This window comes from Bombus huntii, chromosome 11 (assembly GCF_024542735.1).
Source record: "Bombus huntii isolate Logan2020A chromosome 11, iyBomHunt1.1, whole genome shotgun sequence".
Taxonomy (NCBI): domain Eukaryota; kingdom Metazoa; phylum Arthropoda; class Insecta; order Hymenoptera; family Apidae; genus Bombus; species Bombus huntii.
In genome coordinates, this window is record NC_066248.1 from 7,826,071 (window position 1) to 7,853,578 (window position 27,508).

Genomic DNA, 27,508 nt, shown 5'->3' on the forward strand with positions numbered 1-27,508 from the left:
TTGCATTCTTCCTTTCCTCCTTTCTTGCTTGCTTCCTTCCTAGCATGCACATTCGATCGAGAAAAATCCACAAAAATCCGGGTCTCGAGATTTCCAGTTCAGTTTTAAAGTTTCGACGGGAATGTACAACGGTTGGCAGCCCTGGGGGAGGAGAGAAGCTGCTTATGTATCCGAGTTGCAGATTCAACGATATTTCAAGAGATACGCCATCGCGTTTCCGCTCGCCTAACTAAGAGAGATTTACGAGATCCGACGCGAAAATTTCAGCTAGGAATCCGAAATCACGTAATCACCAGCCTTATGACCGGCGTAAATTCCTGCAAGGAAAATTGGAATAAACGTACTTGCTAAAAACATCGGCTCAACCTGTCAGCTAACTCGTTTCTTTCCTTAATTGGAATTCGCCGTAGTATAAATGATTGATAAAGACGAGTTATTTAATTTTGATTCAGTATGGCGTAATATATTTTTAATAGAGGTATTGCGACGTGTTGTGGAGTGATTTATGGATAAATAAATTATTTCCACAAGATATTAAATAACCCAGAATTCAATCATGTTCTCTGCTTTTTTAATTTAAAAAGACACGGAAGGACAATTACATTATTACACAGAACGATTATAGAGGATATCTTTTCGTTCGTTAAGAGACGTTTTTGCAAAAAAGAAAATGTGCTGTAATACTTGTCCGCTAAGGAGAATTAAACCGACGAGAAAGAAAATTGTATCGCTTGAAAATAGTTATACAAATATAGTAAAGTAACATGACTTGAAACTTCAAATTTCTATCGAAAGTTTTTTGATAGCACACGCGAATAATGTATCTCTTTTAAGCTTTCAAATTTAGCATTAGAATCGCACTTGTTACTTGTACCTCGCTTCGAAATTTCAATTTGTCTAGAGATTAAGCGTAAAATGTGATTCGTAGAGAAGAAAACCGTTGAAAGGATAAACAAATTATCGGGCAAAAAATTGATAGTGACGTATTGATTTGCGAATTGTGGTCATAAATCGAGAGAGAACGTGTTCTAACGCTAATTGCAAATGCTTATTCAAGGCACATGGTTGCACTCAATCGAACAACGTTCTCCCTGTTTCAGTGCTAGAACTGAAGGGTCCGGAGAGCACGAAGGCGAGAAGAAATGAGTTGGACGTGACACAATGACATGATGAAGAGCCTGGTGGGGATCATGTGGATAGTGTTGGTGCTCATATCAGGTAAGTTCAATAAATCTACCCAACAATAAGGTACTCGCGTTTCGCCGTTCGCGGCTATTATGTTAGCGGACAAAGTCGAAATGGACGTTGACGTTCAGCCGCAGTTTATGGGCCCCATCGAATTGTAGAAATACGGCAGACATAAATAATTCAGTGTCTCGAGGTACACCGTTTCTCTATTAAAATACGAGGGGACGCGTTGTTTGTGGAAAGCGTGCGTCATCAACTGAAAATTTCAGATTTTATCGAACAATCGGAACTTATACATACCAAACTGTAAATTTCAGAAAAATCAAAATCAAATATCAAAAATTACAAGCTTCAAAGAATTCGAACATTGAAACAGTTTCGACTTCAGATATTGGAAATGTTTAATTTCAAGTTCCAAGTTTCAATTTCAAGGCTAATAACTTCACGTTCAAACGTTCAAGATCGAAATAGCATAATTCAAAATTCAAATCTACTGTATTCGATCTGATAAGGCTACGGATCGGCCATAGAATTCGTCGAACCGGGCCACGTTATTCCATTGTGAAGTCCGGACCCTGCGAGGCGCGAAGCCTATCATCTCTAGACAATAAACCGCCAAATATAACCGGCGACGAATAACTATCGTAGGAATAAGATACGACGTCTGCTGCATATGCATCAACCTTACTCACTTGGCTCCCATTCGCATGTAAATGCTTTACAACGCGCTAACAATGGCAACTATCAACGTCCAGTCATTTTTCCAGCGATAGTTAACGAACGTTTTGACCGCTTCGCGAAAAAGCACGCGAATGTTCATTATATTTCTCGAAAAGGATCTACGAAATTTCTGGTGTCGCGCTCGTCTTACGCAAAATTTAAGTCCTTTCAGTTATCTAGTAGATAACTGAATTTGATGAGAAACAATTGAATTTTCGTGTAAACGAGTCGCAGTGTAGATCCTTGAAAAATTTCATCGTGTTTTCCACGCGGCACTTCAATGTTAACGCCGTGTCTGGTTTTATGCCGTTTCAGATTGTTCGAATCTGCTGTATGTGAACGAAATTTATATTCATCTCTGTTAAACTATTCGGCTCGTCAGGATACGCTTCTAGGGTCGACTGTTCCTTCGCGTCTGCGTTAGAAATAGAGAGCATCTAACGGGAAACTGGAACAAGCTATAACTTGGAAACGATGCTAGACACGAGAAGAAAAAGTTACGAGGCGAATTAAGCGCGGCAGTTACGGCCGGTTCGAAGTTTCCGCGACGCTTGTGAGACGTGGTGCGCATCTACACAGGTGCGTAACATCGTACCCGTATAGATCCTGATACAGGCGCTTAATATGCGGTTCGTGTTGAACCAGTATTGTAATGCGGCGGTGATACAGGTGTTCGACCGATGTTCCGTTTGTGGGAATTGATGTCCTGTTCATGATCGTCGGCACAGATTTCGCGTAATTAATTCGATAAGAAACAGACGAAACGTAGAATCTATTGTTCTCGCTATAGAAGATAGTGGAGAATGTTGAACGTCGTTGGAATACTGAAAATCGAGAATGCGTATCGAGTTAAATTCTGTTTAATCCTTGGTATCTTGGCAAGTTATATGTAAAGTATTATCTCTGCCCGTTTAGTTGGCGATTAAATTATATTTACCCTTGTCATTGAAGAAACTAATCTTGCTCTATCTGTCTGAACAATCACATACTCATTCCACTCAACTGTGTAAGCACGGGCTGCCCGAGCAAACACTATCCCATTCTACTTAGTCGGTTTACTTGGAACTTATATACCGTTTGTCTGACCACGCGTTGACATGTACTACTTATTGAACTAGATAGGTTTCCTAATACTCACGCGGCTAAGTGCCTATTCTTATTTCCCCGGATTTAATTGGCAACTCTAGATGATTTCTAGTATTTGAACGGTTTTCAAATAAACCTACATTTGCCATGCATTAATTTCTGAAGGACCCATTATATCAAACTAGCTGAATTCCTACTAAGAATTCTCCCGCTAATCAATTTTTACGCTTCTGGTAAGAACATTTTATTGCTTTTTCCGTTACTACCATTTCTGTCAACAGCCCTTTTTATTCCGCGTAAAGATGCACAAGTCGAGTCCTTTCGCAAATATTGTTTCACGTATGACGGATGTTTTCGAGTTGAATATTCATCGATAAATAAACGTTAGATAAACGTGCTTTTTTTCTTCGTTCGATCGTTGAAAGCGGGTACGGGACGAGATGTCAAGTTCGGTTCGATAAGGTCGCCAATGGATGATCGAAATAGAAAAAGACAAAGCACGAGACAGAAAAAAACACACAATAATATGGGAATTTTATCGAACAAGAATACGAAACGTAGAGAAACCCACTTCACCGTAGCGTATCGGTAACTCGGCTCGTTCTCCTTTGTCTCGTATCGATCTAATCGTCGACCAGGAACTGCGGCGTTCTCTCGTTGAAAATCTCAGCTGGGAAAGTTGCCGGCGTTTTTTTCCCCAGGAAATAAACAGCCTGATAAGTGGGTACTCGAGCCGCGGCCGGAGTATCTTTTAAACATCCACCTCGCGCAGGCCTCTATATTTCTCGATACATCCGGCCTATCGAGCAATTCCGTCTCGCGCGAAACGCAATATCGCGTCGGTAATACAGTGCTAGTTCTTATTGCTCGTCGTCTAGGCAGCAACAATTTCACGGACGTTGATTCGACGACCGATACCGGTACTTCCTTTCGTTTCGTTTCCTTTTTAGCTTCGTCCGCTCTGCTCGACGATTGCGACGATTAAACTCGATCCCCGGCATCGGAGTTGAACGAACGTGCAACTCCATTGTGGATAATCGTGCAGGCTGCCGGAGAGCTTTCGGAAGATGTTCGATCACAAATACCCAACTTCTGGTTGGTTCCGGACTGCGACCTAAATCTCTCGATGGTCTTTGGGATAGTCTGCTAACGAAACTTCATCCGCTAAACCGCTGAAGGTTGTTTCAAGATGAATAGAGTATCTGATGATCACTTGGGATTGGAGAAAGGAAGAGAGAGGAGACGATTACAACGAAGTGGAGAGTGAGAAAGAAGGGAAGAGAAAGAAAAAGGAGGGAAAGATGGGAAGAAGGAGGTAGCAGAGAGATGGAAAGTAAACTATAAAAGTACAGTAAGAAATAAAAAGGAAAAAAGAAAGGAGGAAGAGACTTTTAATCGTACCTCGCGTATGGACGTTTTACATGTTTCTAAATTATAGTCAATTATATATCGTGTAAATGCTATAGTCACGATTGATTTCCTTGCCAACAGAGAGTAGTTGTCGCATGATACATTAAATTAGTATGCAGGTATGTCTTCTTAGAAAAGATTCAACACATAAACTTACGTCTTTCTGTACATTAAACATCGGTATCTATATATTTACTTTGGCAAAGATCAAGCTTCGAATCGCAATAATTGACAAGCTAAAACGCCGTTTTAGGATACGGTTATCGAACAGGCTTTTAAAAAACCTTCAACGAGAAACAGAAACCAGCAGAGAGATAAGAGTAATCGGTCACGACTGACACAGTCTCTCTTCCAATTGGCCAACCACCAAAGGCTTTGTGCTTCCAGTCAAAATCCCCAGCAGTGTTCCAGCTCTTCTGTCTCCGCTGTGATCGTCGGAGATGAGAAAAACTACTGTGTCCGTTTGATTCCATTAACGTTTAAACCATAGTCAAAATCTATCTCTAAAGGGACAGAACAAATTTTTATTAATCGTCGCGATGTCGATAACGAATGCTTCTTCGTTCCGTTTCCACGTCGTTCATGTCCGAAAGACTCGTCGAACAGATTGTAAAAAGGCAGATTTCACTCGTCCCGCTATCGATGAAGCTTTAAAACTAACGAAAGTATTATGTAGCGTTAAAGTTTTCGACGTTGAAATTATTATTTAATTATACCAGGATGCTTTGAAAGATATTTAAATTACTACATATTTAATTACTATCATATTACAATTTTAATTATTTTTCGAGTAACAAAAATGGAGATTTCTTTTACTACGTTTTATCGTAGATAAAAAGTGGTAAGAATATTTCGATGTTGGAGTAGTTTTATTTGGAGCTTTTAAAACAGACGGACGATTGAAACGTTGAATTCATTCGTGTAAGTCCAACGCAGGCCCGCGATTCATGCAGCTTGCATCCGCTTCCTCGAAAACCAAGTCGGGCACGTTCGAGGCGCACGTAATTTCCGGCTAGTTAACCGATTACTCACGAAAGATTGCGATCGAATCGATGGCCATCTGTTCGTGCTACAGGTTATCATTACATCTCTGATCCAACGTATTACGTGACGGTCGAAACTCGTGATTTCGTTCAAATGGAAACGTCATCGTGAATATATTATTTACGAATACACCGTACACGACTTCGCCGAGTTTGCAATGCTATTTTAGCCCTTAAAAGCTGTTGATTAATCACGTTATCACGTTAATCATTGTATCATGGCTGAAATTTCACCTCGGTATATTTGGTATTATATTTAGAAAATCGATAAAATCAGACAAATGCAATTAAATGTTTACTATTACTTTAGATTGGGTTGGATTATTACTATCCGATATTAAATGAAAAGCCGTTGTCTGCAGTGGTTGCAAATAATATTGCGATAGTATTATATATATAGTAGCGCAATATTGAAAAATAATATGAATAAAATTCGCGTAGGATGAAATTTTATCTATAATCCCTATTAAACGTCGAATTTGCCAAAAACTTAACAAAAAGACGCGAAATTCTTCGATTTTATATTACTCGGGGAAGAGGATTATCGGTTTGTGTAAAAAATAATTGCTGAAAATAAAATAGTCATTTATACGAACGACGCGCGATATCTGTTACGTATGTGACACAAATTAATCGTTCGAATTTATTTCGTTGTGCTGCGCGATGTTGCGTAGATGATTTCTGATCGATTCCTTCGAGATATCGTATCAACTTCTCTCACATTTCCTTCCAACCTGTCCGCGATTCCTTCCAGGCATCTTTCAGATTTCGCAACACATTTCTCGCTTATCAGAGATATTTCCACGAATACGCTTATACATATCACGAGCGAGTTTCTCTCTGCAAACCAGTTCAATCTTCCGCTCGTCTTGAAATGTAGTATATATATATATATATATGTACGATATTTTCGAAGAAATTTCATATGTTTTTATATTGAACCCCTTAAGAGCTAAATTATAAGAAAACTCGCCTTTGTTTAATCCTTTATCCATAAAATTTTATCGGAAGATCTTTTCCGAAATGAAAGTTATATTTTTATTTCGTTATTCGCAATTTCCTAAAGAATTTTAGCCTTTTATAATACAGTGATTTAATAAATGAAATTATTAAATAACCTGAAAGACTATATCTCTGTGATAATAGCAAAGATACGGGCGTCTATATTTAATGGTTAAACTCATAAAACCCAGCTACTAATATCACGGATTAATCTGCTAATATTGCAAACTTGGACCTTAAGGGATTAAAAGTCCAAAACGAAATTTTATCGCGTTTTAAAATAAAACGAAAAAACAACGTCTTGTCGGTGGAACAGCGGTTCGTGGAATATTGCAAAACAATGCATCACGAATCACAAAGATCGTCAAGCGTGTGCAAGGTGTACCGTAAATATTCTGGCACCGCTTCAAAACCGAAATTGTAGCCAGCGTTGGTTCGTATACAGTTGACGCGTATTATGAACTATCCTGGTATCGCTCCAGGGAACTCGTAAAACATCGGTAATATTATGTTCGGAAACGATAAATAACATGTACGGTGGAGAGGGAGAGAAACCTGCCAACGAAATCTATTACAAAATTAATGGTATCATTGAACAAAGATCGCTAACGAAATCGCCGTTGGCGTCCGTTTTATCCTGTGGCTTAATCGGTCGTAATTATAATCAGTTGCAGGGATCGCGTTTAACGTATGGAATAAATACATGATCCTACAGAATCCTCTGTATCTTCGACGCCATCGTTGTGTTCGAATATTAATTACATTGCACAGTGCGGCGTTTGAATGTGGATTCGGAACAAATATCAACAAATACATGTAACATGCAGTTTTCCCAAAACTTGATACGGGAAGATCCAACGTGAGTAAAGAGTCTGTTTATCAAATGTTTGTCGGTATACTTCGTATTGCCTGGGTCAGTAGAAATATCTTGAATATTTATTTCTTTGTCTTACCACAGACGATGACGTTTAAATAAATAATGCCGATATCGGAAACATTTTTTCAAATTTTTCCGTAATTATCGTACAAAAATAAGAGCGCAATAAAGAAATGACTACTTCATTAAAAGCTTCTTTATTAAAATAAAGAAATCAGAATAGTATTGTGAAAGTCGATTATCGGTACTTGCATTGCTAATGCAAATTACCTAAACAGAGATTTCGGCATCGATATAAAATTCGACGCAACGATTCTCCACGATTAAATACCGAAACGTTTTAAATCGCAGCCTCGAAAGACGCGAAAATAACAGGAACATCCAGTAGAATTGCGTGGCTTTCGCGTATTAAGCGGTCAAAATTGTTCATCCCCTTTCCATTGCTCGATCGAACTGTTCGTATCAGCCCGTTCGAAAGCCAAATTGTAGTCTGTTTGCCTTTCTGCGTGAGAGATAAATCGGCCATTCTCTACAAAAAAGTGTTAAACCACCCCTAGCCTTTTATCGAAAATCGTTTGGAACTCGAGTTGCCAATGATTTTCCAATATATCGATCAGGTTGGTTTGCAATTTGTCTGTCATTTTTTATTCCTTTTCTCGATTTTGTTTCAGGATGCTCAGGAAATCCAGATGCGAAACGATTGTACGACGACCTCCTGTCGAATTACAACAAGCTGGTTCGTCCAGTGGTCAACGTCACAGACGCCCTCACCGTTAAAATCAAGCTCAAACTCTCGCAGTTGATCGATGTTGTAAGTTTCACTTTAAATTAATTGGCAAACGAAGGTAACACGAAGTAAACGCGATAAGTCCACCTTCCACATAGTTGAGAAATAGGAAACATTAAATTAGGTTCAAAGACATAAGCATGTTAGAAATAAGCGATTTATACTTATAAAAATATATATTTCATTACAAAGATTAACGGGAAATATTATCGTTTCCGAGATATTAAATTTTTATTTAAATATTACACTGTTTTCGTTAAACATTACTGTTGTCAGATAACATTGTTTTTCAAAAAACCCTAAAAAACTTTGAAAGAAAAGAAGGGTGTTATTCTTTGTGCGTCTTAAATGTTTTACGGTTTATATTAAACATCACTGTTATCAAATACTATTTCCATTTCTCGAAAACTGATAGAACCTTGAGAAAAAGAGAATTATTCCTTGTGCTTCTTAAACGTTGCTCGTGTACCGTTGTCATTAGACATTGCTGTTATCGAATGATATTATTATTTTTCAAGAAATACTACTTAAAAACTTGAAACAAAAAAAAAGAGGATCATTCTTCTTACTCCTTTGCAGAATCTCAAAAATCAAATCATGACGACGAACCTCTGGGTGGAACAGGTACGTGTACACATTACATGCATGAGAGAGAGGAAATAATCTTTTATACTTGATGTATCTTACAACGCGTTTTGCCTTTAACTAAATTCTGTCTAAAAAAAACGTAGAGTGTACTTGGTTCCGGTTGCATAAGTTTCATTTCCAGTCGCAGCGCCGGGCATTGTTTTGCGCGAATATATAAACGGGCACACGAATATGTGCGGATAGTCGGTAAAACGAAAATCAGACAGAAGCTTCCACTCGAGAGTCGCAAAATAAGTCCGGTGAACCGTGCAACCCACTTTCAAACGGTAGATTACGTAAGACAGATTCGCATCCGTTTCCGTGCATCCATTTCATCCCTCCTCCTTCTTCTCCCTTTTTTTATCGTTATCTTACACGAAATTAGCGATAGCAGAGAAGTTACAAGCGAACAGCGAAAAGATAATTGTTACAGACGATTGAAAAGAAGAATTTAGATGATTAAAAAGAATAATTTGTAGAAGGTGGCCCATTTTATATTGATTACTTGGTTACTATAAAGTAATTAAATTTCTAGAAATTGTCGTATTGTTCTTGCAATTGTTTCTTAGCTATATAATAATGTATGTTTTTTTTATTTCGTAATTCTAACATTGTATTTTATGTTTTCAGTACAATAAAATACGAAAAACGAGATACAAAATTAAAAGAAATCAAGTGCCTTCATCAATATGAAAATATGATCTTTCATTAAACAGACGTGTTAAAGATGTTTTAGTAGAAAAGATGAGTTAGCTGTATCCGTGTCTCACACGAACATGAGCGTTATGTAGTTTAATCAAGCCACAAAATACTGACGATGAAACGTGGAAAATATTGAAAATAACAAAAGTAATCAGAAGACAAATGTTATGATCGGCAATTTTATAATACAAAACGTGAAATCGATCCATGGTGTTTGCCTTGGCTTTCACGCTCGTCCATTTTTGACGCTCAATTTCTCTTAATTGGATCCGCGATCGCCTCGATGAATCGTATTCGATCGCAGCTGATGGGATACGCGGTACTTGCGGGCCATTAATCTGTTAGACAGCGTCACCAGGTAACGACCGTAAGTACATAAAGACGAGAACCGATATATAATCAGATCAAATATTGATGGTTCGCTGGGATTCTGTGCTCCCGCATATATTAATGGAGCTTCGGCCACGTGTAACAAACGCTCGAACGAAAAGGGGGCGGCTTCCGTCGAATTTCGTTTGTTTGCCTATCAGTTGACCTTCGAACCGCTGTTTCCACCATCGATTTAATCGGTAAGAGCTTGAAATTCTAGCGTAAAGGTACCTCGAGTATTACCGTAGGAATTACGTCCGTGAAATTTATACTCGGCGGCTTGCATCTTCCAGCACTTTGTCTTTACCAAATCTTTCATGATACAAGTCACTATGAGATTCTATATTTACTACTTGACTGATATTTACGCAAATCTGAATATTTCTAAATATAATGTACAAATTGAAACTTAGGTAGAAAATTGTGAATACCTGTGAAGTATCGTAAAGGGTAATGTACTTTGGGTATTTTCTATATTTTTGCGTATTGTGTGCATTCATCAACGACAAAAAGTATGATCATTTTTTGTTAGATTGTAATCTCCAGCGTTAGAAATCGACTGTATCTACTTTAACAGCTTATGCATCGTCATTAAATGGCCAAGAAATGATACGTATCAAGAGAAATAGCACTGGGATAGAATGGAGTATTTATCTGTCGATAATGTTTATACATATGATGTTTCCCCATATGACACAAGCATTTAGAGGCTTAGGTAACTTACGGGGAATAGACAAGCTGAAAAGATTTAACGTTCTGTCTAGGAAACGTTGTAGAATGTATAGCTTGAGGAATTAAGTGGTATCAAATAATATAGGTCAGACATATAGTTCAGTGATCACTGATCAGACATTGGTTAAACACAGTTTCGTTCTCTGCCACCATTCTTCGCTAATTTTGTTGGATTTCTTTTCTATCGAGAAATCACACGATCATTTATCTGTTTCATTATTCAATCGTTTAATTATTTGAAAAAATTGGAAGATTGTATAAAGTAGAATAACTTTGTCGAATACTTTTCCAAATTCGTCAGTGAATGAACTAACTTGCTATTTTTCATCGGTTCGCTGTGTTTTTCCTTTTCCCGCTGTTTTTCTCTCATAAATGAGATATCCAGAAAAGACTTCCCTTGCTTCGTGTTAATTAACATTCTGTCGCATGCTCTCTGCGATCCCCTCTGTCAATTAGCCTGACGTACAGTTCTATACAATCACTTTTTGCTTTCCTATCGTTCTTTCATTATATTTTTTCTCTCCAACGCAAAAATATGCGAGACGTTTCAAACGTTGAAAACATTTCCACCTGCGAGAAGTAAGTCGAGTCGTATAACGTTATTCGTGTCGATCGATCGAAAAAGGATTTCATTTGTTATACTCGGGGGATTCGGTGGAAAAATCTCTGAAATTTTCATAAGTGCGTTTACTAATATGTAGACTGAGGATATTTATGATAATTTTTAATTTTATAAACACAATTAAAGGAATTTGTTCCAGCTGCAGGATGTTACAATAAGTGCTATACTTTGGATACTTTTAATATCTTTGCGTATTATGCGTATTTTGACGCACTTAACTTTCTCGTAAGTACGTAAAAGCCCACCAGTGTCTAATGATGTGTTTTAAAGTTCCTCGGCATACACGTTCCTTTATAACAGTTCAATTTTTCTAAAATTCAAATTTTTCTATTTTAATCTTTCTTTCATTTTATCGAACGAAAAGAGTTTCGTAAGAATATGCTGAAGACAAAATTGAAATAAAAAATTATATCTTTTTACATTTTGTTCGAACTTGCGATAATTCTTGACTTTAGAAAAATACAATTAGACGGAAAGTGATAATATTAAAGATTTCATCGTTCGTATCGTTTTTCCTTTCGATCCCTCGATCACTTACAATAACATTTATAACTTTGATATTTATCATTTTGATATTCGTTTGTCGTTCGTTTTTTAAGCTTTGCATACCACTATTCTTTTTATTCTGTCACGTTCTCCCCAAGATATCCAAAACAGTGGCATACACAAGGCATACACGTGTAATCCTGGGCATTTTGCCCGGCATATATCCCATCAGCGGCGTGTTTCATCGTTCCTTTCGTTTTAATTAATTTCACCCGGGATCTGATCCGACGGAGAGGCTGACAGACGTCAAAACTGTTCAACGTCGCGAACAAAGTAAGCCTGCTGCTCGTGGCAGGCCGAGTTTCACGGAAACAATCCGTCGTGGAAAAAGCTGAAAAGAACAAACGGCCGCACGATAATCGCACACACGAACGATACGGGAAATACAATTCTGGGGCATGCTTCCACCCTCTGCTTCATAATTTGCCCCTTGAATATTTTTAGCCCGGCGTTGCGCTTAATTTCATCAGGGCTTCCTTTCTTTTCCTTTTTCTTTTTTCTTTCTTTTTTTTCTCGTTGAATTTTATTCAGCTCTATACATATGCGGGGTGTTACAAAATAATAATCCAACACTAACGGTACATGGTATTCATCGAGAGGAGAAAGAAAGGCTCGTGACTTTACGATTGATCAATGTATTTACATGAAACTTATAATTATTAATCGTATCGGAGTAGTCTTTTTTTAGGCGTGGCTGATAAGGGTGTACATCGTGATAATATGTTAAACGATAGATAATGAACGCCATTTGTAAATACATACGTATGTATATGTCGATTAAAAAAAAGTAAGAAAAAATATCGTTTCGCATCGAGGGTTTATTGTCGATGAGAAATCATAGTAAGGCAGAAAACTCTATTTCGTATCTTACAAAAGATGTAAGAAGATGTTTTCCATTTGCTACGTTAATATGTATTCTGAAATTCTTCAATGGGTTGATTTGTTTCATTGTTTTCATTGTTATCAAAAGGAATACGAAATGATATATTACATGGAAAGTATTGATTTGTAAATTTATATGAATTAAGTATACTTAGTATTTCCTCTGGCGAGTACTTTAGGATTTTTTATCAGATTTCTTTAATAATTAATTCAAACATACTTCCCCTGAAAGTATGTACATTGTTTTTATAAAATCATTGAAATGTGTCTTGTTGCAGTCATGGTACGATTACAAGTTAAAGTGGGATCCAAAGGAATATGGTGGGGTGGAGATGTTGCACGTGCCATCCGATCATATATGGAGGCCCGATATAGTTTTGTATAACAAGTAAGGCCTTCTTTTCGTCACCAAGCAAATTACGTTAATATCTAGTGCTACTCCTTAATGGATCTAACTTTGTAGAGGACATAAGACATAAAAGACCATCTAGAATTACTTGGCGAACTGCCACGAGTAATCTCCTAGTTTTGGAATTTTCATAACGGAGCAAACTCGATTTATCCTCTGCCCTATGAAATTCTACTCGTATTTCTTGCTACTTCATTGGCTAATATTCAACAAACGTCCGATATTAAATAATATAACATAAAATTTCACTAATATACCACGATTCAAGAATGAACAAAAATTTGGCAAATTTAATAATATTATATATTATTTTATAAGATTATATATTTTATAATATTATAATTTATTTATTTATAATATTATAATATATTTTAGAATTTTATAATATTATATATAAATTCATAAGAAATAAAATTTCTCGTATTTGACAAGTTGAAAATAAAAAAATAAAATTTCGTACAATATGAGAATAAAAGTTCCTCGTCGTCAGAAATTAAGTAAAAATTCCATTGTTAGTTGAAACTTTCATTAACAATATAATATATATATATACTTTTCTTTTAACGTTAAAAAAATACAACTGGACAAATAAAACTATTAATTAAAAATTCCGTTATTAATTAAACCCCACTTAATTTCCAAACAATCGACAAAAGTATTATCTTTGAAAATCTTTTTGAAAATCAAAGGACAGTTTTATCGATATACAATTAATTATAATGGTTGATCTGTTTGATTTGAACAGTGCCGACGGTAATTTCGAGGTGACGCTGGCAACGAAGGCGACGTTAAATTACACAGGGAGGGTCGAATGGAAGCCACCGGCCATATACAAGTCTTCCTGCGAGATCGACGTAGAATACTTCCCGTTCGATGAGCAGACGTGCGTCATGAAGTTCGGCTCGTGGACTTACGATGGCTTCCAGGTAACGATCGTCTTCAACTTTCTCATCGCATTTTACTCATTATCAAGAAGAGGTCATCTTCATTCAAGACGTGTTCATAAGGGTGTTAGAAATTTTCAAGAAAGATAAGAGGGAAACTTGTGATAAAATTATGCTAAGAATTGCAATTACGAGCGATGAAATTTCCCAGTCGATTTTAAAAAATTGTTTTAAAAAAAAGTACATCTTATGTTTGAACAAATTGTAATTATATCTCAAAGGACTAAAAGAGTATTATTGGTTCAAAGAAACAATTGATACTATAGAAAAATTGTACAATTATAAATTCATTCTACAGGCTAAGAATGTATTAACGTTACCACATATCGTAACGAAGATTCGACGACAGATCTCCGTTTAATTTATTCAAAGTCCTCCTTGTTTCAATTCTGAGAAACAACCGTGTTCAGTAAAATTTGACATCTTGCGCGACGCTATTGCGTTAATCTTGTATAATTTTCGAGAACATTCAATTCACTCGCAAGAACACTATTTTATGCTAACCACCCTTGTTATAGAATTTTAAATTAGAAAAGAGAAAGAAAAGAAAAAGCAGGCGAAGAGAGGTTTAACAACCGTGAAACGTGATGTGATTCGCTCGTAGAAGCAACCAGAACGCATCGGCGTAGCTGAGAACGGTGCGTAACCGGAAATTAGATTAAGAAAGTGTAATTAACGCGGCGCGTGAGTCAGTTGCACAAAGCGACGCAGCGAATTTATTTATTTGCATGTTATTGCGCGCTTCGTACGAACAGCTTGGTCCAACTTATCACTATGCATGAGGACGATACGCCATCATCGCGGATGTACGCCGAATGAAACGTACATAAATTTCCAACGATTAATATCTCGTCTACGCGATACACGGGGTTGTTTATTATACCCCGGTACCGCCACGCTTTTTCCGGCCACGTCGATTACTTCCTTGATCCGTCGGATTCCTCTATTTCTCTTCACCTAATCGATATCAGCGAAACAAACGACGTGACAGTGCGGTATTAAAATTTTGGAAGAAGCAAAATTTTAAAGAATAAACTTTTTAGCGAAATTCTGAATCATCTTTCTCCTGTTACCAAAAGATACCAAACTATTACCGATTTTTGTTTCAATCCTACACTAAAGTCTTTCTCAAAATACTATAATAAAGTTACTTGATGAAAGAATAATTAGCGAATAAAATTACCGACGACTAGGGTGTAAAATTTGCAGCAAGAAAATCAAGATGAAAGGAGAAATGAAGAATCAAGAGGAAGTACTAAGTGTAGGAAGAAACAAATCCCAAAGGCGCATCGTTATGAATCTATAAAATTTCTATAAAAATCATGAATACGTCCATTTGATCGTTCTGATAATTTTAGTATTGATAGACCTTCATTATCCTGCAAAATTTTCCTTCCATATCAACAAAAAAAAAAAAAAAACGAAAGAAGAAGGAAAAATTTTGACCGATATTCACGACGTTATAAAGAATTACAGGATCGTCGAACGAAAGAAGAATTTACATATAACGAAGCTACAAGTGGGCAGGACGAGATCGTTTCGCGTCATTATTCCCAGACGATTGTCGTGCATGCAGCACGAGTAGTATCGCGTAAAGTATCTATACCGGTCGATGAATAATGCATATCGTGTATACATATACATATGTGTGTGATACGTTGTCCATGCGTCATCAGACGCGACGACGGGATATCCATCAAGTTCATTTAATAAGAAACACATACCCCGATCGATCAGCTTTATATACGGTATACGAAATGGACATTCCGTAAGGGGTGATTACGTGAGATGCTTTTAACGATCCGCCGCATCGTATGTGAATTCTGGGATCGTCAATTTCTGTCGACGAACAAGATGTTTCCTTCTATTAGCGTTTATAGCTGGTCGCTATTTTCATTCGATTCAATAGGAGATTTTCCAGTAATTAATATTCGGAAACCTGTCAAGCAATATTACGATAACAATTATAAAACAGATATGTCAACGTTTCTACTATCATGACGAAGATCCTAAGGAATCTGAGATGGACAGAACGTAATTTTTTAGGGAAAAGAACTTGAAAATTTTCGCCGTATCCAATTAGGGATTTTCTAACGATTAGTATTGAAAAGCAGTGCATGTTGAAAAATTAGATGAAAGAATTGTTAACAAAATACAATTTATAATATCCTACTATTGTTAGGATGATTATAAAAGATATGAAAAAAGTAGAAATTATTTTTTTTAGAAGAATCGCTTTAAAAAGCGTTGAGGACGGTCGACGATCGCTAAACAGATCGAAAGGAATTTTTGACTAATATTTCGCGTGACCCTTTTTTAAAAGGTTTGCTAATTTCTTTAAGAGAGATTGGTATTGTATATTCTTTTAAAGGACACACACACACAAGGACACTTTGGCTGAAGTTTCTGTGTCGAGTGGCGATTTTAAAGCATCATATCGTGCAGTGTCCCAATGTTTCACCTCGAATCGTTGTCTCGAAGTAATAATCGAGAATTCCGGCGCGGTTGCGCCGGGGAATCTCGTTAACTCCAACTTAACGGGCAGAAATGGACGTAAATATCAGGAACATCGAATGGCATTCCATCCCTCAAGTGGATCAAACCTATCTACCGTAATGCCTCGCGTTTCCTCTATTAACCTGACTGATACGTTCTGTTTTCACGGAATTATATCGTTTTACTGATAAATCTTCTATGAAGCAACGATCGGATTAAAAGACGGAAGAATATATTTTAAATAGAATTAATAGGAAATTGTATAAATACCTCGTTCCACATTCGTCGAATATTCAATAAAACTCAAGATTTTGTATCAAAGTTCTTCTATAACTTACTTCGATTACCGATAAATATTACTTTATCTAATTTCTTGTACTTACAAAAGGAATTAATCAACAATTAATTAATCATTAAGGACCAAACAGTAAAATAATCGGCAAAGTTATTCAATAAAATTATTAATTAAAATGTATCATTCGTGTGAATTATTCGATAAAGTGCGTGTAAACAAGTTATCGCTTAACTAAAAAAAAAATCAGAATTTCAAAAATGAAATATTGCTTTAAAAATGCGATGTTGATTCCTTAATGAAGTTTACAATAGTACAATAGTCAAATACAATAGCTCCTTTTCTAGCACTTTATCGCTCTCTAACATCAATAAATAATTTCCTCCAAGTACACACGTTTTATCGAAACTTTTGCAGGTCGATCTACGGCACATCGACGAGATCCGTGGCAGCAACATCGTAAATATCGGCGTCGATCTGTCGGAGTTTTACACTTCCGTCGAGTGGGATATCCTCGAAGTCCCAGCCGTGAGGTAAGACATCCCCTAGGAATCGTCCTAAACGCTCCCCTAAGTCCCCAAGACCTCTTTTCCAAGTACTCCTCCAATTCGAGCCAATTCTCGAGAAACTGGCAATCCTCTGACGAAACACCAATCGAAACGAAAGTATAATCAGGCTGAGAAAATTTCTACGGACGTATCCAGCCGTTCGTAGCAGAACAAAATGGCGTATATGTTGAGAGAACAATTTCAAGATAACAATTCGCCGCGAGGTAACCCGAGATATCTTTAGAAACACGGTCACATCCAGTGTTTCATTTGCAGAAATGAAAAATTTTACACGTGCTGCGACGAGCCCTACCTCGACATCACGTTCAACATCACCATGAGACGGAAGACTCTGTTTTACACTGTCAACCTTATAATACCGTGTATGGGCATCTCGTTTCTCACGGTGTTGGTCTTCTATCTGCCAAGCGACAGTGGCGAGAAGGTGAGCAGTGTTTATTAAAACTATACACATTCTTTTATTCCCTGTTTCCCTGTTTTCTCTCCTGGTTGTTCAAGGTATTTAATTATTTTCACGTGTTCCACTCGCTGGTTTAATCGTAGAGAGGAAGGTGGGAGTACGAAGAAGCGATGATTAGACTGCGGATTTTTATGCATTTATAGTAGAATCTGAAAGTAAAATTGCGCAGAATACGCTGGAGATATAAAGAAATATATAGAATGTCCAAAGTGCTTTCTGTAACACTTTGATGGGAAAAACAATTTTCCACCGAGATTCCAGGTTTTTAATTATATTCTCAAACATAATATCTCATAATAGAATTTGTATAAAATGCCACAGTCGTACATCAGTTACACAGAGTTAGTACAAAAATTTATTTTAAAAACATTTATTTACGAGCCCGAAGTTTACAGTAATTGTAAATCGTAGATACAAGTTCATCAGAATGTGCAATCTGAACGCAAAACGAATTGATGGAGGAACGTTGATCTTAAATTTCACAGTGGTGCATGATCCATCGTTCGCCGCGATTTACTAGCGGGAAAAGTTCGTCCGAGTTTCCGCGAGTTTAATATAAGAAACACGAACTGAGGGTCTCGTGAAAGTGTATCGATAAATTTCGTCGGTGCGCGGACGATTCGAGAGAAAAGTAAAGCCAATAAAGGATATTAAATTCGTCGCCGTATTCCGTTCCACGTGACGAGGTGAAACAAGAAGCCCCTCTATTCTTCTCATTTCTAGATGAAAAGGCTTCCTTCGAATTGTTTAAATCCTTTGCTTCTTGAAAGGTATATTAACGCTTTATAACTTTATTGTGCATTTCCTAGGCTTTCGTTGGTAAATAACGAGGGTACGAATTTTGGTGTACAAAGGCCCGTTAAATGGAACGTTTTAACACGATTGCTCATCAAATTGTATGTCTTTATCGTAGTTTATTTCACGTGTTGTACAATATAATGTGCGTGTTGAAATCTTAAATTTTACTAAAACTAAAATTAAGCGACTTGTGAAGCATTTGGTACATACTTTATGCTACTATGATAATATTAAAAATACCAGTTATTGTACAATTATGACTGTTCGTTTAATTTGAATATTTTAATTAACCGTGGTATCGCAGAGCCCCAATAACCGCCGCAGTGGTCGAGGTATTAACAAAATTAGATTTGAAAACGTGGAAAGCACTTTCAAATTATATTTTATAATATTATGATATTCTTCTGAAACGGAAAGTCTTTGACTAACAGAAAAAGATTGGATTCTTTAGAAGCAAATGTGAATTGGAGAGAACCTTTAAGAAAAGTAAACACTATGAACCGTTTAATTTTTTAAGCGCTTCGGTGTATGAACATGTCCAGCAAAAGGAAGTTGAAAATATTCGCAGTGTGTCGCGCAGAGGGTGATTTCGTGGGTGAAGTCGACTCGTTCGATCAGAATTCCGGGTGGAGAGGGTCAAATATCAAAATCCATCTTCGGAATGCAAACCTCTAAATGCCGTTCGGCCTCCATTCCTCGTAGACTCTTGACCTCGAGCCGATACCCACTTGACGCCGTGTGCGCCTCTATAATTCAGTCGTATTGTTCTGGCTTGAAACAGCCGGCGAAAGGGTAAAGGAGGAAACGTCGAGGACGGCGGGGGTGGTGAAAAAAAAGGAGAGAAGGTCAGATGTCAGCGTGCCATCCGCAGCCGCTTACCGACACTTCGATTCGTTGCGAAAAAGACACCGTCCCAAGATCTCTTCCTTCTTGCGTCTATTCCACGGTTTTCGCGATAGAACTTTTCTTTTATTTCTAAACAAAATGATACGGGGACGAATTTCCTCTTACTCGTTTTCTTCGTCAGATCTTCACAACGCTCGAGTATTCAGTCTTCTACGAGTCATGACTGGCCACGTCTCCTGATATTTAAAAAAAAATACGATAAAATGGATAAAACAGATGCTTCCAATTTCATGACAGATTTCCTCGATTCGAGTTCAAATAACGCGCAGTACTAGCAATAAGTATGAATGTCGAATCATTTTCACGTGACTTTTCGTTCAAACCACATGGGCCATCGATGGCCACGGTACTATAATCGTATTATACGTGATAATTATGCATCGCCTATGATTATATTTCGAATCATTATCAAGATTTGTCTCACATGGAATAACTACAATGCACTAAATGGAAAGTCCAACGTGCGCCACTGATGACCCATGCGGCATTCAATGCGTTAAAGAACATTTAATAGAAACGAATATAAGACCGCTTCTCCAAATCCGCGACCATTCTGTAACTTATTATACTTTCAATCGCCCAGTACTACTATGCTTAAAGCAATTTCTTTTTCCATAACAATTCATCCTTCTTCAGAAGTATTCTTCTTGATATCGCGTATGATCGACTCGAAACAACTTTCAAACACAAAAGTCTCGCGGTGAATCCCGTTTGAAAAGGACAATCGCGACGAAGAGCATGAATTCGGCTTGAACTGCAAATCTACTAGCTACTTTAGGCGAATGCTGCCAGCCCGGTGAAACAATGCTCTCTCGAATCGGGCTTTGTTCTTCGTTTCTGGTTTGCCTACTGATTTGAAACCTACACCAATCTATCGCGAAATATCCGAGTCATATTTATCTTCGCGTGATCCCCGTGGGCGACTGTATACAGTTCTACACCGTTTTCTGTTTGAGAAGTTCGGGTTTACTTTGAAAAGAAATCCGCCTTGGGGGTTCAGCAAATTCGTGGAATGATATTTGAAAGAAAGTAATTTAAGGCGGCGTCGATTTTCTATTAGAAAAGGACATTTTTTCAATGGACACGAGCTTCTTCTTCGTCGAGTTCGTTTTCTTTCTAATCGCTATGTAATTAGTATCACAAGTAATGACACGACCTTAGCACGTTTCGAAATACAATACTGTGTCATGAACGAATGAAAGGAACGTTTTGTTCTTCACACTTAACCTCGAGGGCTACCTCTTTGTCTCTTTGTAGCGGAGTCACTTTGCTCGAGCGTGCCCTCTACATTCTGAATCGTATCAGAACTTTCTCTTCGATTGTTTCCACTTCTCCTTCTGTATTCCTGCTGTATCTTTCTCTCTTTTCGTTTACCTTTTTGTTTCTTGATAGGTACCGTTTCTTTCCGAAAAAAAAAAAAAAAATGAGAAAAAGTATCGTTGCGATGTAACTGACACGATTGATCGTTTAATTGCAGGTCAGCCTATCAATTTCGATTTTACTGTCGCTGACTGTGTTCTTCCTCCTGCTGGCCGAAATTATCCCGCCCACGTCGCTCGTGGTACCGCTTCTCGGTAAATTCGTCCTCTTCACCATGATCCTAGACACCTTCAGGTATAACGATCGACAAATATTTAAATTTCTAAAACCTGCTTCTTACGAAATTCATACTAAAGCATTATAACTAATTTATTATACAAATAAACTGTTGTATAGCGGAGGATTGGAATCTTCGTTTGACCTTGAGTATTAGTAACGTATGATTAATTCTGTTCGAGTTAATGATTCTATGGTAAAATTTCTAAATTACGGTTTGACTCTCTAAGTTCGATTTTAATTTGAGTTGTAAGTTTTTATAATAAGTAAATTATATGTGACAGTATAATTTAATATAACGTCTATTTTCAGTATATGCGTAACCGTGGTAGTCCTTAATGTTCACTTCCGGTCGCCACAGACGCACGTGATGGCACCATGGGTCCGTCGTGTTTTTATCCATGTTCTGCCAAGACTACTGGTGATGCGCAGGTATAATACGTCTTCGAAGAGATCCGATTACGATTCCAGGCAAGATATGATTTTACCGAGCATTTGGACCAGCCGTTGGGCCTATGCCAAGCAGCATTAGAACGTTCATTAGTGGCCTCGCACGTGACGTTAGCGCCACGTCGTGTCTACAACCATTAGCACAATCCACCATTCTCTCTCTACTTCTCTCCCTTCTCTTTTTCTGTCTCTTCCTCTGTCCACCAAACTGGAATTGAATTTGCATTTACATTTGTATCTGTAGTTTCGGCCGAGATGCAAACAAACATAGTAAAGTATCGAAATTCGTTTGTAAAATATACGAAGAAAGAGGAAAAAATTTAAAGAAATGAAAGATATTGGATCTTTGTTGGAGATTTGTTGATATATCGAGAATATTATATGGAAACTTGAAAGCCGAGATCCTAGTTGTTAAGAAGATGAAGAAATTTGCATAAGGGCAGGGACTGAAAATTCGCAGATCCATTTATCTCGTTCAAACGATCTGGAATCCTGCACATTAGTCACTGTAAATGCTAACACGGTAGCTCGACAGTTCCATACAACGTTATGCACAATTCAGCACTACACGTCGTGTAGCACCTTGTTGGAATCTTCTACACACTACTTGCAACGTAATGTTTCCAATAATTGATTACACATCGATTATAATAAATCGTCACTACGCCCACCGACATGCTTGACACCATCGCCTTACGATAATCATATCGCCTGTACAAACGAAATACCATTCCAGTAATTGTAATAGTATAGAGCGTAGTTCCACGAGCTTATAAAATTAATGTCTATTGTTAGAGAGTATAAAGAGATTTCAGAAAGAAAAGCTTGTCGACATTACTAAAGTGTAAATATATTCAGACACCAGAAATATGTATGCAATTCATTACAATTAGTTTTTAACATTTTTATGGTGACTGCTTGTTGATCTTATTGATGTAAAAAAATTAGAAATTAATATAAAGATTATATTAGATTAAGATATATAAAGATTAAGATATTCAAATATCTTATTTAATATCGTTTGTGCTCTCGTTGATAGTGATTATATTTTTTAACAGGCCGCAGTACCAGATAGACAAACGTACCATGGGTGCCCATCACGGCCAACGCGTGATGGTCAGAACGTGCAATGGTCTCGAATTACGAGACCCATCTCTCTTCGTAGAGACTTCGGCCTCGGAGCTGGTTGAGTCCTCCGTTTTGTTCCCGAGTCTCGATTCGCGGGACGAATTACACCCTCGGTATGTAAAGTTCATTATTAGCAAATGCTTCAAATGTATATTTAAAATGGCTCATGGAAGTGACATTTTATTACATGATTTTATCTTCTCCTCTTTAAAAATTATTGTTAATTTTGCAAGAAAGACAGTCATACTTTTATAAGTAACAAGAATAATAAGGGATATTTCTTAAAACTTTGTTTTAAATAAAATAAATAAGGAGATTGTGACATTTGTTTATTCTAAAAAAAAAAAAAATAAATATGTAATTATTAGGGAATTGGAAGCTGTGAATTTAGGAAGTGCGTGTCGCATTCACGGTTCACCAGCAACCACGGCTGCTCCTCCACCGCAACTGCCGACCGAGGAGAGCGTGGACGCTCTCTGTAACACTCTTCATCATTGGCATCACTGCCCAGAACTATATAAGGCTATTGAAGGCATTCGTTTCATTGCTGACCATACGAAAAGAGAAGAGGACTCTACCAGAGTATGCAAACATTTACTTCCCGCTTTATAATAACAAAATAGACGATGAGAATAAAATAAACGATAGAATGTTTAAAATAAATTATAATAATTATGCAGAATAGGAAACACCTCACTGATTTCGATGAACCTGAAATATATTGTCAAGGTCAACGTTATGAGTATTTTTCCTGAATAAAATTTCATTAAATTTTCAATTAGAGCTTTTTGCGAATATCTTGGGTATCTACGTAATTCACTAAATTATGTAATTACATAGTTGTAAAAACCTAGTTCATTCCTCGTCAAAAGCTGAAATAAATAATCTACTACCATGCGATTAGTTATCTAGTCGATTTAATCATTGTTAATTGTTTAGGTCAAAGAAGATTGGAAATACGTCGCGATGGTGCTTGACAGGTTATTCCTGTGGATTTTTACACTAGCCGTAGTCGTCGGCACGGCAGGTATCATCCTGCAGGCACCAACGCTCTATGACGATCGCATCCCCATTGACGTGCGACTGTCCGAGATCGCTTCCACCACTGCCAAGCCACACATCACCACAAGCCTCTGAGAGACAATTGTTCAATTTCGTTACTTTCACGTACGACGCATGCTCGCATACACATGCGTTACACACGTACATACATATACAATGTATTACGCAACAACGTAAGAACAAATTATGAAAATGCGTTCACGTTGACCAGGGACTCTTTTGCAAAGAATACCCACGTGCTGTCAATCATTTCGATGGTACATATAGGTTGTACGGAAAGTCTGTTAGCGTTAATCAACATTGATAACCTTCGGCCGCCATTTTGCTAGATCCGAAGGGGTTGGTATCGTTCAAATATTTCTATATAGTCCTATCATTATAATACTTCCACTTCTATCGCTTGAATTCTGGATTAATTATATCATCGGCGTAAGTTCTTTAATTGTCGCAAGCGTTTGCAATTTTTCATTTGAAACTATTCATTTACAGATTTATTGGTTTGTAATACGAGAACGATAAATATACGTTTGAATAGACATTGGTAAATGTATCCAAGTATTCATTGATTTTATTCGAATTTAAGAGATTCCGATACATTTGCGAACACGATTGAAAAAACAGAGGTTTCTCGTCCCTGGTGTAAACGACTGAAAGACTGAAGCCTCGATGAGAGAAAGGGAGTCTTCGTTTTTTCACGCGAATTATACGACTAATGGCCAATTAACTGCTATTCCCCTGCTCAAGGCGAGGATTCTCAAATCATACGCACATCAGCGATCAGAACGTAGGAATAACACTAACGAAAATGGACGACAATTAGATAAAATGGAAATGAAATAAATGTAATTGAACATATTTCTTGACCTTGATTGCATCGTTGAAAGTCATATTTCTAAATGATAATATTATGTTTATTCAGTTCTCGTGTAAAAGATTAAAATACTTGCGAAGGACAAGAAATATGTTTTTGCATGAACGTTGAAGGCAAATGATTTTTGACTCGTGGTTTTATTGTTAATATTACAAACGAACGAAAGACATGTAGGGAAATCAGGTTGTTGATACATGTACACAACGTAGAATTAATGTGGAGAGACCTAAGAAGAGTTCGAGTTTATGCCAGTTGCATTCACAGTACAATTGTGATTCTTTAACGGTATAAAATTAACAAACGAATTACATTCGAGGTCATTTCTAAGAACGATCGTGAACAATAGTCATAAAAAAAAGTTAAACATACAATATAAATATTAATTTGTTATTTAAGTGTTTAAGGAATCACTGATGTTCCGTCACCCTTGAAGAACGCCTCAAAGAACGCAATTTTGCCATTGAATCGCATTAAAGTGTTCTCGTGTCTCGTTACACATAGCGAAGAAAAAATGTGGGACCGAAGTGTAATATTTTAGACACAACATAGTTTCGAATCGAAACGAGTTTTAAAACGGAGAACGATCAACGACGTACCAAAGCAATTGTTAAAGTAATGGAAAAAGGATCACAATAATTGATGTAGATGGCATGGGATTTGACAAAGCCTGTTGCAGACTCAGGAAAAAAGGAAAAGAATGAAAGGAAGAAGATATTAAACAGTTTCCGAAGTTTACATTGAGCCTGTAACAATGGGGCCATATTTCACAGAATAAAAAGAAAAGAAAAGAATAGAGAACAAAGTCGCGTGTCTTTCTAGTTGTGAAGCTGCAAATTCTAAAAATCTGGATCCACGTACGACAAGCAAATTGACGTAAGAGAAGAAGAAGAAGCGTTAGGCCTAAGAAAGTTTCACCGACTCAACTTTTATTGCTCATAATACGTAATATGTTCGTAATAAGATACACTTTCGTAATTACGTTCGTTCCAGTATCACCGACGAACCGTGAAAAATTTATTAGACATATTAACATCACGTACATGAAAAGGCAAGAAAATAAGATGAAACGCACGAAAAAAACGAAGTAATATGAAAACAATTGCAACTGTTTATTATTGCAATCGCGTTCAGAATAATTTACTGTCTTCCTAAGCTACGAAAATTAACGACTTACTTTTGATGGACAACAGTCGCGTGTTTCCGGTTCACTGTTGTTTCCTCTTAATACAGATGCGAAAAATAAACGAAACGAAAAAAATAATAAAAAAAATGAAAATAAGTAGAGCCGAGCAATTGGTAAAATTACTAGTTAAGTATATATGAATAGCCAGGATTTTACGTCTTAAAAAAAAAAACGAAGCAACGATCCGCTGCTTAAAAATCCTTTCGACGAGACTCTTTTTGGCCGCTGATCGTAGACTTTCCAACCAGTCCTACTACTTTGAAAAACCTCGGCTCGTAATGTGTATCATGACGAACCATAAATGCCTGCCACCAGTAGTCAACAAACACACCGACAAAGAAGAACATTTTGACAATTTTGTATGCACTACTCCGAAAAAACTAATTAATGAGAATTACTCGACGATACAAATTCTCCTAGCGAATTTTATTATTATTATCGTTTGTAATACACGGGAGTTTCTTTTGGAAACGATAAAATTAGGAAAAAAATTTCGAGAGAACGAAAGAAACAAAAATTAGCTTGTGGTTGGCCCGGTCATCATATAGATATGGATTTTACATGTGGACCCTGTGTTTCTTAATATTTTTTTATTTTAATTGTTTATCGTTTGAGAGAGAGTGTGATAGAGAGAAAGGGAGAGAGAGAGAGAGAGAGAGAGAGAGAGAGAGAAAGCGTGAGTCATCCGCGTGAATGTGTGAAGAGTATTAATGAAACAAAAAAAACAAAAAGTAGAAAAAAAAGAAGAAAAATTGATTATACATTATTATGAGGAAGTAAGCGCAGTGATAGTTACTCAACGTAAGTTACAAAACAATTTAACGATATATATATATATATATAAATATATAAATATTATAAATAACCATTACCACACACGATAAAAGTAATATGGCAAGATATTTTGTGAGTGTGTCTATAAGCTCGATTATAAAACCTACGTAAATTAAGCAGACAGTTTGTCTTCATTCACGAAATTGAAGATGTTGTTCCCATAAAGGAAAAGATTTTATAAATGGTGTGTTGAACTTTTAACGGTCGTCATTCACATGAAATGGCCTTATATTCAACACTCGGACTCACAACGCATTCAGGGAGAGAAGTGTTGCTATATTAAATGTAGTTTTACTCGTCGGATTGTGCGTAGCGCATAATCTGTCAATCCATGATTAAATGTTTTGCCATCGATTATGTACTTTCACTTTATACATGATATTCATTTCTTAATATGAAGTAACGTATCCATCATAATTCATAACTGCGACGAACTTAATTTTTAGCCAGGGAAATTACTTAAATACGTTACTGTATTTAAGAATAAGTAATTCTTTTAAAAAAAAAATATTTCTTGCTTAAGATATTACTGTAAGGTATTGGGCTTGTATAAGATATTTCAAAATAAGTGTCAAATGAGATAGTTATTTATAAAAAAATAAGAAGACTTAGTTTTCTATATATATCTTTTTTAAAGAAGGATTAAAAGATCAGATTCAATAAAATACAGAAAGTGACTTCCAAGCAATCTAAGGTGTAAAAAAAATAACTATGTTTAAGAAACTGAGATGTAACTTTGAAAATGTCCTGTAAATAAAGTATTAACACCTTACTTCTTGGAACTCCTACTTTTCTGTGACCTTAGATTGTTCAATCATTTTGTATAAACTCAATAATATATTATTTTGTTTTTTTTAATGATCTTAAATAAAAAGATTTTAAATAAGAAGCTCTGTTATATTTAACAGCTATTTCAT

The 27,508-nt window shown here is 36.7% G+C and overlaps 1 protein-coding gene across 3 annotated transcripts in view; it reads left to right on the forward strand.

Annotated features, from left to right (window-relative positions):
* The window catches only part of LOC126871355 (acetylcholine receptor subunit alpha-like), a 102,343-nt gene extending 75,720 nt beyond the window's left edge, over positions 1 to 26,623 (forward strand). For 2 of the 3 annotated variants that reach the window (XM_050630063.1, XM_050630062.1), the window contains 12 exons: positions 1,101 to 1,218; positions 7,998 to 8,137; positions 8,693 to 8,737; positions 12,872 to 12,981; positions 13,748 to 13,928; positions 17,152 to 17,267; positions 17,559 to 17,727; positions 20,945 to 21,081; positions 21,376 to 21,534; positions 22,572 to 22,754; positions 23,010 to 23,223; positions 23,581 to 26,623. In XM_050630063.1, the coding sequence (XP_050486020.1) occupies positions 1,167 to 1,218; positions 7,998 to 8,137; positions 8,693 to 8,737; positions 12,872 to 12,981; positions 13,748 to 13,928; positions 17,152 to 17,267; positions 17,559 to 17,727; positions 20,945 to 21,081; positions 21,376 to 21,534; positions 22,572 to 22,754; positions 23,010 to 23,223; positions 23,581 to 23,778 (1,704 nt within the window). In that variant the 5' untranslated portion in view covers positions 1,101 to 1,166 and the 3' untranslated portion in view covers positions 23,779 to 26,623. The remainder of the gene's footprint in view (positions 1 to 1,100; positions 1,219 to 7,997; positions 8,138 to 8,692; positions 8,738 to 12,871; positions 12,982 to 13,747; positions 13,929 to 17,151; positions 17,268 to 17,558; positions 17,728 to 20,944; positions 21,082 to 21,375; positions 21,535 to 22,571; positions 22,755 to 23,009; positions 23,224 to 23,580) is intronic. The other variant, XM_050630064.1, reaches the window with a different exon arrangement.
* The last annotated feature ends 885 nt before the right edge of the window (positions 26,624 to 27,508 follow it).